This window comes from Cryptomeria japonica, chromosome 8 (genome assembly GCF_030272615.1).
Source record: "Cryptomeria japonica chromosome 8, Sugi_1.0, whole genome shotgun sequence".
Taxonomy (NCBI): Eukaryota; Viridiplantae; Streptophyta; class Pinopsida; order Cupressales; family Cupressaceae; genus Cryptomeria; species Cryptomeria japonica.
In genome coordinates, this window is record NC_081412.1 from 739374198 (window position 1) to 739387006 (window position 12809).

General features: G+C 38.7%; 1 protein-coding gene across 2 annotated transcripts in view; it reads right to left on the minus strand.

Moving 5' to 3' along the window:
* Positions 1-12809, minus strand: part of LOC131061447 (protein SUBSTANDARD STARCH GRAIN 4, chloroplastic) — a 277450-nt gene that overhangs the window by 71979 nt on the left and 192662 nt on the right. The window contains exons 15-16 of one of the 2 annotated variants that reach the window (XM_057995140.2): positions 8679-8957; positions 29-94 (exon numbers count right to left, since the gene is read on the minus strand). In XM_057995140.2, the coding sequence (XP_057851123.2) occupies positions 29-94; positions 8679-8957 (345 nt within the window). The remainder of the gene's footprint in view (positions 1-28; positions 95-8678; positions 8958-12809) is intronic. The other variant, XM_057995142.2, reaches the window with a different exon arrangement.

Sequence of the window (12809 nt, forward strand, 5' to 3'; positions counted from 1 at the left end):
CCGTCAAGCTCATGAAACATATAATTACCTCCAGTTGTTTTTTAAGATTCTCAGCATGAAATCCAACATTTTGTACGCCTTGCATGAATAATTCCTGTAGAATAACCCAGAAATGATCCTCAGAATTTTAGATATCAACAAGTAAATAATTCAATTGGATAATACAGAAGCTAAATGCACTTTGTTCTTTATAGAAAAATCACGAACAAGCCTTCATGTGGGTGTACATTTAAATGGCAAAAAATGTGGACACAGCACACAGACTTCATTAAAGTCAATTCACTCATTCAGACGAATACCACCACGAAAGAACCAAAACAAAAGACCATGCCAATTAGTTTTTTTAACATTATAAATAAAATAGAAAGGAAAATAAGGAACATTAAGAATTTCACGTTTCATAAACATGTTTTTATAGAACAAATTTACTACACATAAGACAAAAGTCCATGACTCCACTAACCAACTAATCTAAGAGTTAGATCCCTGGAATTACAAGAAAATGGTCGCCAATAAAACATATGATAACACGGAGGCTGCATTAGTGGAGGGTACAATGATATTGATACCGGAAAACTGTTAGAATTGATCTTTCCTTGGTCAGTGGAGTCCAAATTATTAGGTCTTGAAAGCCATAACATAGATTTGCTTATTTTATATGGAAAGCTCCACTGAACTTTTCAGCCTTCTACATGGATAATTTCTATATTTATGGAGGTTTTGTTGTTAGTAAGATATCTAAGATTATTATTATTTTTTGTTTTTATCAATTTAGATTCTCCTACACCAAATTTTGTTTTTAAGATAACATTTCCTGGACATTGCAATCAACCATTGATCATTGTTATTGCAATGTCCCCTAAAGGGGCAATATTTTTGAAAACAGTAGATTGTGAAAGGGAGGTGAAGAATGGTGCATTTATTGCTAAGATTCTTATGATGGTCATTTAGAAGTGGGTCCTTGAAATATTGTGCAATAGAAGTTATTGGTTGAGGAGCATTATTAACACATAAATTTGAACACTTTGTGCTGTCCATTCCCTCAACCTTATGCTACAAAAGACATGCACCAAAATAGATTGGATCAAATAAGTGTTTGCCAAGGCCAAAGAGATCCAAATTCATCACCAGCCACCATGTCACAAGCATATTTAAAACATTCTAGAAGTTGGACATGTTGAAAGTGAGAGAAGCAATAAGACTTATTTTAATAATTATGTTTCACTTTAGTTAAAGGTTATTTTATTTTAATTTTAGTTTTTGCAAATTTTATTTTTTTAATTTTGATTTTCAAATAGATTACTGAGACTCATTTTGCCTTAACCATAATTGTCATGACATGACTCATGAAGGTTCATGAAACACTTTCTAACATGGTCATTAGCCCAAATTGGTCCATATCAAGAAAATCTAGTATTGCAAGGGCAGAAAATACTATGGAGATGATCCTCGATGACCATTAGTGGGATTGTGTTGAATATCTCCTTAATTTCATTGAGCCCATATTGAGTATGATCCATTATACAGCCATGGATAGACCTTGTTTGGAATAGATATATGATGGCATTGACTCAATGATTTAGAAAATGAAAGCCATCATAAATGCAAACGAGCAAGATCATCCAAAAACTTTCTTTAAACAACTAAACAAAATTATTCAAAAGAGATGAAACAAAATGACCACTCCACTAAATCGTCTTACCTTTGCATTGAGTCCCAATTATTATAGCGCAAAGCTCCTTATTGTGTCAGCAAGAATTACCCCATATAGAGATGTTGAAGTCAGTCAAGGGTACAAGAAAACACTTCATTGACTCACCATTGATTTTGACATGCAAGATGCAATGAGGATGGAGATAGGATTTTGAATGCTCCAACGAATTTAATCTTGTATAAGGTCTATGCTCATAGTTGGTCGTACTTCCATAGCCAATCATTCACACACCTACAACCTTTTGTGATCAAAATTTTATCACAAGTTTTATAAAAAAATTGTTTTATCATTTAAGATTCATTTATATTTTTTAATTAATTTTTTTAATTTTATAACTCTTAACTCTCTGTCTTAATGGGTTGCTAGTTCAATTGCATCTAAGAGGAATTAGAGCACATACTCCTCCATCCACTCAATTAAACGCAATCAACTATGGTCAAAAAAGGTAAGAGGACTTAATATATGTCCATTCAAACTTCTACCTCCTTTCACACAAACAAAGTGCATACATAGAAAGCAATACAAGTAAGATATTGAGCCAAATTATATTGACTTGGATGCCTCCACTTCCCATCTTACTGCAGTTGATGTTGAAGACAAGTTAGCTAGCGAGCATGATAGTGGCAATGGCAGTGCTAGTCCCAAAGGCACAGTTTGTGGTTTTTCTAATTTAAACATACCTACATCATCCAATATGGATGGTGATGATAGTATTTTTGTAGACCCACATGATGATGCTTGATCAATGATGGCTAATTGTTTGCACCTGACATTATTATTTTTCAATTTTAACATATAATATATAATGACATTTGAGTTTGATTGATTAACACTGTAATAATTTTTATTTTTATGGTGGTTTTGTTAATCATAAAATATAGTAACTGTGTTGTTTTCTACACTTATTTATTGCTACAAATATGTATATGTTTCTCATTCTTATATGTTTTTGTCTAAGTTGCTAGGTACGCCTCGAACCAGCCTCGCACTTACACCGGGCATGTACGGATTGAAAAATAAATTGAATAAATGATTCAATAATCGGATAATTACATTGGACAATATACACATGTATATATAGAGGTTACAAGACGATGTTCTATAATTAGAACATAACATTAAAGTAAAAGACTAAAGAGCTAAACGGTAAATTAAGCATGAAAGCTAAATTAAGCTTAAAAGCTAATTACATAAAAAAAGTAAATGACCATTAACCAAGGAACTAAAAACAGCTACTTCGACCCTCCCTGTTTGGATTGCTAGGATGCTATCAATTTAAAGCAATCTTTCACAAAATGGCCATATATATGACAGTAGGAACATTGTAAGCTCTTCTTTCTGGAAGACTGCTGAGGTTGACCTTGACCTTTCTGCTGGAAGGACGGAGCTTTACCCTTGCACTTATGCGAAGCTGAGGCTGTGAAAGCCTGTTCAGTGGATGAACTAGCACTGCTTCCATCGATCCTGCTGTAGCAGCTTGTTGCAAAGATCAAGAAACTTCAAATCAACACTAGTAGAGGAGATATTGAGCGTATCAATGAAATGCTCGTAGGATCGGGGAAAGCTTTTCAGTGTGATCACTACCATATCCTCTTCCACCATGGTTCGGCCTATAGCTTCCAACTGATCACGGATGTCCTTGGTCTTCGTAAGATGTGCCTGGATAGATGACGACTTATGCATCATGATAGAAAACAGCATATTCTTCAGAAAGAATATCTCGACTCTTGTCGGATGTTTCATGAAGATCCTTCAAAAGATCCCAGATCTCTTTTGTTGTTTTACCTTAAGGCACCTATGGGAGTTGATCATCTGTGACGGAGAGTTTGATAAGCATGACAGCCTCTCAATTCTTCACATCATGTTTGTCTTGATCATCACCTGTTGTTGTAGGACGAGATTCCTTGCCCAAAACAAGTTGATCAAGGCAACAATACTCAAAGATGGTAAGCATACGCTGTTTCCATGTGTTCCAACTGTTTACCCCATGGGGTGTGTTATTAATATTGCATATCAACAATCAGATGATAACCATAGGATAGAATAGCAACCATAAACTCAGAGAAATGCTTTCATTAATGCCAAAATGTCTAGTACAATAATCATTCTCTGCATCAGTGTATCCAACAACAAGTACAAGAGCATATATAAAGACACAGTCGAGGGTTGCGGTTACCACCAGTGGGGAACCGTAGTGCAACGAACAACTGCTCTCGACGACACTAACATACTTAACCAACGTAGCTTAACAAGTAGTACAAAGCCCATTTTACAACCAACATCATCCCCCCTAAGAAAAGTCGTCTCCAGACGACAAGGACAAAAATTCGGGACTAACACAACAAAATGGGGATGAAGTACAATGTATACAATAAGAAAATCACTAAGAAGAAGGGGTTGAGGGGGCATCCCTGAAGGAGGTAGTTGAAAAGCCGATGAAGAAGATGTAGGAACTGCTGACGCTAGTCGAGCCCGAAACTCATACACTTGCTGCATCCTAGCCTGAAAAACCCTTTTCTGCTACCATCCGATGCTCAAGTGGGGATTTCACCATTATTGCTTCCGCAAGGAGTTCTTTTTTTTCCTTGACATCACAGTCCTCCTGTGGCTAAACCAAACTTGTCTACAAAACACGGTTTTCAGTCTCAGCCTCCACCAACTGCTACTCAAATGATACTGTCTCCCTAGCCAATTTGTCCTCAATAGCCACCCGCGCTGCCCTCTCGGCATCCAACTCCTAGGTACGCTGAGCTAAGTCTCACGCTACTACTGCCTCCAACCTGGTGGTCAGCTCCTCCCGAGCCCTCTGTGCATCCACCAAGGCAACCTCACGTCCAGCCGAGACATACTCCAAGTTCCTCAAAGCGTACCATTCATGCCTGGAAGTGGCCACAACCCTCTGGCACAAAGGCTAGGAGACGCCTCAAATCCTCCATCACACTCCCCAAAGGCTAATAACTGAATTGAATAACTCCTTGGTGCCTTACGACTTCGCGTGCTTGCAATGCCTTCCCTCAAACTCTATTTGTTCGCAACCTCCAAATCTGTCTCCCTCTACAGCTTATGGCTTCTCGGCCAATGCTTAGCTTCAGGCTTCTTTCTCACACTACGGAACAACCCCAACACTTACCATGACTTCTCTGATGCCCTTCACCCAACTCAAAAGTGTATTGTAGCTCAAAAATACACTGAGGGTCTGGGGGCAATGCCCCCAACGGGGTCTAGGGCAGCACCTGGTGGGGTCATGGGGCAGCGCCTGGCGGAAGTCCATGGCGCACATCATTTTTGTGATATTTTAACATGCCAAAAACCTTCTTATCCACTCTAATTTTTTCAACATCCTGGCTCTAGACTCCATTGAATGTTTTTTCAATCTGGTCGTCGTTTTTTTTTTGTTTTTTTAAATTAAATGCATGCTTGTTTGAATGTCGGCGAATTTTTCTTTTCACGAGCCATCACCACCGTTTATCCCTGTCGTGCCGTGGTATTTTTCCTTTCACCCTCTCGCTCTTGAGATCCATCGCTCTATTATATGCATCTTCATACAAGGTTGGTTGAACAATTTTCATCTTCTTCCAGAGGGAGTGTTTCAGTCCTTCCACGAAACATCTTTTTTTCAACCCATCCGCTGGTTGACTCTCCATTTTCCCCAACAGTTCCTTGAGCTGCCGACTATAGGCTCGGACCTTCTCGTTCTTGTTTTGCTTTGTGCCATAGATTTTGGCTACTATTTCATTGTCGTCTCTGAGGAGGCGGAACTCTATCTCGAACTCCTTCAAGTTGGGCCATGTGCCGACTTTGGCCTTATCTGTATCGGAGTACTTGTCGATGGCCACTCCCCTTAAGGTTGCTAGAAATTGTGTTACCCATTCATCCTGGTTGGTAACACCATTCGCTAACCATATGGTTTCGCAAGTGCGGCAATGGCGAACGGGATCTTCCTTCCCGTTGCTGTTGAACTTCGACAGCTTCTGTTTACTGGCCATTGATGAGGGTCGTGTCGCCTGTCGTGCACCTGCACCACTCCCACCCACGTCGGTGGTGTGTGCTGTTTGAGTGACTAGGGGTATGGTGGTTTGTACCCGCATGCTTAGTGTGATGGGTCCCAAGAGGGGGTCCTACTTGCTGTGTTCCTGTGTCTCCTCCCCACCTACGGTCGTACGATTGCCCTCCCCTCTGTTCTCACCCTCGTCGTTTGTTCGCTCCCTTTGATGGTCCTCCGTGCACGGTGTAAGGGATAAATTCCTGAACTAATCCCGAGTCTCTTCGTCCAGATTTCTTTGTAGCCTTGTTTCCTCCAAAATTCTTTGTAGCTTCTCACCCTACGGTGTTTTGGCGACATGTAGAAATCTCCTTCGGCTTCTGCTCCTGCACCCTCCGTGACACCTCCTTGGTTCCCTTTGGGCAACCCTTCGGTAGGTCGTCCTTCGGCAAGTTGCCTTAGCCTTCGTCTACGTTCTATTTGTTGTTCCAAAATCAGGGCTCTCTATGCGGCCTCCCACTCCTCACTTTGTGCCTTCTTCTCTCTATCCTTATTTAATAAGTTGGGCATTATTAATTCCCATACATCTTCATAAATAGCAACACCACATAAAAAAATAGAACACTTCTTTATTAACTCATCCTGTACATTTATGTCAATAGTACAACACCATTATTATAGTATAGAATGTTCTTTATTCCTCCTGGAGCTTCAGGGTTGAATTTCCCCTTCCCCTCTTGCCATCACACTCCGCTTCCCAGTGATGATTGTTTTCTTCGTACTATCAGAGGACCTGTTGGCGTCGCTCCTCACGAGCAATCTCCTCCAGGCGGGTTCGTTGTGCCAGTGATGCATGTGCAAGCAACCAGGGGAGGTGGTTCATCAACAAATTCACTACGGGGCTAACTTCCAATGCGGTCCACACGGCACTTGGTGGGACTTCAGCCTCCATGGGCTCTCTTCGGACGTAGGTCTCGATGGCCGCTTGAAGCAAGATTGAGAATTCCCTCGTTGCAGTGTCTTCTCCATCGTAGAGCTTCGTTTGTTAGTCGTCGGCCTCTGGGTTAATCTCACCAACAGGTAGGACCATCGCGTCCATACGCCATCCGCTCCTTCCTTTCCCAAGTATGTCTAGGCAACTGCGCCAGATGTTTACCCCATGGGGTGTGTTATTAATATTGCATATCAATAGTCAGATGATAACCATAGGATAGAATAGCAACTAGAAACTCAGAGCAATGCTTTCATTAATGCCAAATGTCTAGTACAATAATCATTCTCTGCATTAGTGTATCCAACAACAAGTACAAGAGCATATATAAAGACACGGTCGAGGGTTGCGATTACCACCTGTGGGGAACCGTCGTGCAACGGACAACTACCCTTGACGACACTATCATACTTAACCAACGTAGCTTAACAAGTAGTACAACGCCCATTTTACAACCAACACCAACATGACGTTGGTTAATGATGCCATCATGAAAATCGAGGTTGATCGAGGTCAACTGAGTAAAAGCAAGAGACAGAAGAATCTGATTTTGTTTTTAAATCAGAATAGGAGCAGCTGCTGAAAAAACTTGAACCCTTTAGGAGAATTCCAAGGCACGAATTTCAAGGTTTGGAAGAAACCCAGAAATTAAAATTTTCAGCAAACTTAAAGCAGCATAAATGGTGCCTAAAGGACAGCAAAATTCCCGATGTCCACAAAATTAGCAGAAATTGCGAACCGTTTTTAAATTCCAAGGCAACTTCGCTGGCACAAAATTTGAGGCATGGAAAACGAGGCACCCAGAAAAATCTAAGACCAACCCAAAAAAGCTCTCGAAAAAACCCACCAAGAATTTGAAAACAAAATGCAGATCTGATGGCTCAAAAATTGAGGTACGGAAAACAATGCACACAGAAAAATCTGACGACGACCCAGTTGAGGTCTTGGAAAACCCACCAAGAATCTACAACCAAAATAAAATTTTGACTTGAACCCTAATCAAAAATTTCAGAAACCCTAGGAAAATTTTCAACCTACAACAAAAAAAAAAAAACCGCCCAGGGAGAGAAAAAGAACCTACTCTTTTTTTTAAAAAAAATCTCTTCAATAAAAACTTTGAAAAATTTTAATAACAAGAACTTTCGAAATTTTTAATTTCCATGCTCTGATACCATGAAAAATAAATTGAATGAATGATTCAATAATCAGATAATTACATTGAACGATATACACACATATATATAGAGGTTACAAGACGATGTTCTATAATTAGAACATAACATTAAAGTAAAAGACTACAGAGCTAAACGCTAAATTAAGCTTCAAAGCTAATTACATAAAAAAAAGTAAATGACCATTAACCAAGGAACTAAAAATAGGTGACTAACGTAGAATTAAATATTCTAATACGGGTACGAGTTTGGCTAGGGGTACACTAGGGTGCACCTGGAGTGTGTATCTAGGCATCCCTAGGGTAATACCCAAAGTCGCTTAGAGTAACAAAAAAACATTTTTTAACTATTTTTTTGCATCCAAAAACCCTAAGACACCCCTAAAAGCATCGTTTCACCCAATACAAAGATCATTTTTGCTCTCTTCACTCTACAAACCCAAAATGAACCCAACGCGCGCGCGCCCCCCCCCCCCCAAAAAAAAAAAAAAAAAAAAAAATTGACCAAACCAGCTAACTAAACCCCTAACCAAACCAAGCCAATACCAGGACCAATAACTCAGCTTCTGGTTTAACATTCAATAGTTCGTCTTGACATAATTTTTTTAACAAAACCAAATCAAAACAGTTATAGTACAAAAGATATCTAAAACCAAATATAAGAATTCAATGATCCAATAAACTAAAATAACAAGTAAAAAGACAACATTCCTAAAACCTAGAAGCTTATAACTATACTTGGCATAAAATGGCACAAAAACAAACCAATTGCTTACAATGTAAGACAAGCCAAAACTATAAAATAATTATAAATGCTTACCTTTGATCTTGAGAGAACTGCAGGATCAATACTTCTTGAAAGCAGGCGAGCAAATGGCAGCATTTCAGCAACTTCAGCAACAGGAACTTCTAATCTCAATCTCCACCTTCCCATAGAAGCAATAAAATCTCCAAGCTGTCCAGCCGTTGCCCTCTTTAAGAGGCTCTCTCCCTTATCCCTCTCACCAGGAAAACGATCTCTTGTTCCAGGTAAAACATATTCACCTTGCAACTCATATTTGCTGTAAGCTTGTTCCAGAACAGACTTTTCAATTGTAATCTGCATGAATGTTTACCATAAGACTGTCAGGAAACATAAAACTATTGCAGCAATAGAAAAGAAAATGTAATATATACTTCCAATTGGTTGAAGTGAGGAGTTGGTTCTCAAGAAGACGAGGAAAGTAGACATTCTTTTGAAAATTGATTTCAATAAAAAATGTCTCCTAAAGAACTCTAACGAGGGCGGGCTTGCCTTGTTGCCTCTCAACTAACCTTCAAGAATCAAAATCACTAACAAGTATATCTACTTTTGAATCCAGAAAATATAACTACAGAGAGAAAGGGCAGTTGTTTGATAAACGCCAGATAAATATCTAAAAATGTTCAAAAAAGCAGCAACCTTTGAAACCATTAGACACCTTTAATCCATATAGAATGTAATGAACATAAACAGAATACTTTATAGCAATAGGCACCAAAGGTAAGACTAATGAATTTCTTACATTTTAAATTCAAGCAAAACTAATTGTATCTATCAATTGGAAATTACAGCTGATCATTGCAGATGAACAGTCTAAACTCTAAACTACCAATGAGAACCACAAAAACTGTCCTCCAACTGCTCACACTCCCCAGTCAGCTACTCATTCCTTCTATATTTCTTTGCTAATAATCGAGTTGCATAATTTGTGTTTAGCTTACACTTTGGAACTTCATTGTCCAACTTTGTATTCTTCTTTTCACACTTAAGTTTCCATTATTTCCATTCGACCTCCTTGTTTCTTTGCTGTCATTCACTCTCCAAATTAATAGCCTTGAATTCAATTCTTCAATTTCATGTAACGATGTTTCTTTTATGATTGCTGAAGCTTCTTTGTAGACCAACCTCCACCCTCCATTGCTTGTTGACAAATACACTTCATTGGTTTCAGATTTCAATCTCTAAATCACCTGAATTATCTTTGTTTCAGCTTGACATTTAAGTAGTTACACCATCTGTACATATTGTTGTGCTAAAATATATCTCTACTAAGGTAGTGCTTCTTTTCCCCATCCATTTTGGTTGCAATGAGACACAACTATACATATATATAAACACAGCCAGCTGATTGATGTATTCTTAATGTCTTCAATGTCCTAGGTACTGGACTACAGCAGTATAAATTATTTCCCAGATAGTCATTAAAAAAAGTTGTAATTAGAATAAATGCAATTGTAGCTTTGTTAGAAGCCAACTATTCCATTAGTACTTGTCAGATTTCATTAGTTGTTTTGATTAGTTGTACAGTTCCAACATGTTGTCAGCATACAATGTCTATTGTTATGTTCAATAATATTGATTATCTGACAATGTATTAGTTGTTCATATTAAGTTGTTCATAATGCTTGGGTAGTTATAAGCGTCGGTTGGTTGACAGTTGTGTTCCTCTTGGCAACCATCAAGTCCTTTAAATATATAGTGTATCACCAAGGAAGGTAGTATGATGTAGTTTTGGATCAACTGTAATCCTTAGTCGACTATCTCTAGTCTTATTCTCTGTAATAATTCCATGTGGAAATAAAGATATATTTTAATCCCTATATCCGGTATGCATTGTAATCTTTATTATCACTTCATGTATTTAGTTTATCAGATATAGAAGTAAACATTTGGCACCATTGCCTTAAAAGAAATCAGGTCAAATTTGAGCAATTCATGCCCTTAGATCCCAATAAAAGTGGGAAGAGGCCACAAGGTGGTCAAGAGGGGCGCTACAGAAGGCATTTGAGGTCGAGTTTAAATTGCTACGAGACAACAATGAGATTGTCGCCAAAATATACTACAAACAAGGGAAACATGATAATTTAGTAAATTACAACCGTAGGCCCGAGGAATTGTTGGTCAAATTGGAGAACCAACTAGATGACGGACTAAAGAAGCGTAAGTTCATTGAGGGATTGATCCCTTCGCTAAGAAAAAAAATGGTGGTACCTCCATCATCGTATGCTAATCCTTATAATCGAGCAACGAACATTCAAATTGAAAATAAACAACCTCCCAAGGGAAGAGGGGGGCAAACAATGATGAGAGCATTGAAGATAGCAGCAATGATGAATCGAAAAGAGTCCACGCCTTAAGGCGGGATATAATGAGAATGATGAAAGAATTGAAGGCAAAGAAAGGAACCAATAAATAAACTAATGAACTATGGTGTACTGAGTGCAAAATTGAGGGCCAAACGAAACATAATTGTCCTACAAAGATGTTTTGTGAGATTTCCCAAGTGATGGGTCATTTAATGAAGGAGCACCCATACAATTTGAAGACTAGAAGTATGCAAGTACTCTTCACACAGGGAGAGTCCACTCCATCGAAGCCACATAATGCATCGCCAGGCGATTATCGAAATCAACAAGAAGGGCATAATCAAATAAACTATGACTCCAAAGGACGTCCTATCATACAGTGCTGACAATGTAGCGAATGCGGACACTTTGCAAGAGACTGTCAAAATAAGAAAGACAACAAATAATTATTGTGCAAAAGTGTGGACCGAGTGACCAAGAAGGCACCAATTGCCCGAAGAAAAAGGGTATAAATATATTAGACGTGGAGGAATCACGAAAGCACAAACAAGACAGCAGTATACCCAAACCCTCGCATAGAGAATGAACGACTTCAAGAAGCCAAAGGGAAAGTAGAACAAGTGATGGCGACGAAGCGAAGAATCTCCAACGAAACTGCATATACGTTATTGCAGTCAAAGTTGGAGAAGGACACAGTACAAACCTTCTTCAAACCATGTCCCAACTTAGAGTAGCAATTACCACCACAATCAGTTACGACCAAAGTCAACAACAAGAAGACCCAAGTAGAGACATGATACTAGAGCTACCACCTGATGAGGAACAAGTCATTGGCACAATGTTGCTGACAGTGAAAATGGCGAATCAGATGGCTCTCATTCAAATGGAAATTGTGGCGAAGAACCTCACAAATCCCATCGTTGATGGAGGCTCGAGAGTAACGTACTACCAGAAGACACCTGGAAGTGCCTCAAGAAACCAACCCTCACTTGGTAGGTGCCAACTAGCATGGAATCAAGCCGTTGGGGATTTTGATGATAGAAAAGGTAAATTCGGAGCCAATAGTTTTTCCTAAATTTTGTGCACATCCTATTCCAGCTAAAAGCGTACGATGATTGCTCAAGAGAGGATAGCAGGTAGCAGCCAGAGCTGATCACAATTGGAAAAAGAATGCAATCTCCATTGAGAACAAGGGTCGGAAGAATGTAATTGATTTAAAGAACCAAGCCATCAATAGGATTCAAATTCGTCAAATTCAAAATCTAGAGAAGAATGGACAAAGAGTCAAGGTCAGATGGGAACTGAACGACAAAGGGATTTTGGAGTCAGACTCATGCTCAAAGGATGAAACAAATTCTCTTCGTGGCCTATTTCACTAGCAATTGGAGGACTATGAGGTATTTTTGTCAACATGTAATTTTCTTGAAGCTACAACTCTTAGTGAAGAGCAATTGATGAAAACATGTATAATTAGGGGCAATACATCTAACAGTATGAAGAGCAAAATATGTAATGTTGAGTATACAAATAATTGTCAACGCAAATCAACTTCGCTGAAAATTCATAGGAAAAGAAAGAGGGAATTAGGAGCGATGGAAAATGGAAAGGAAAAAAAATGCAATCTAAAAAAATTAAAAAATTTAAAGGGGAGTCCATGAGTGAAAAAATTTGGTGCCAACGTACAGACTACTCTATTACACTTCATATAGCCTTATTACAATAGTGTACGACCCTTAAGACTAGTAGGACTAGATACTTCCAAAACCATACCGCATCTTGGTGAAGTACAACAAATATTCGCATTCTGTACAAACAAGCATACAACACATACGGTACCAACAAA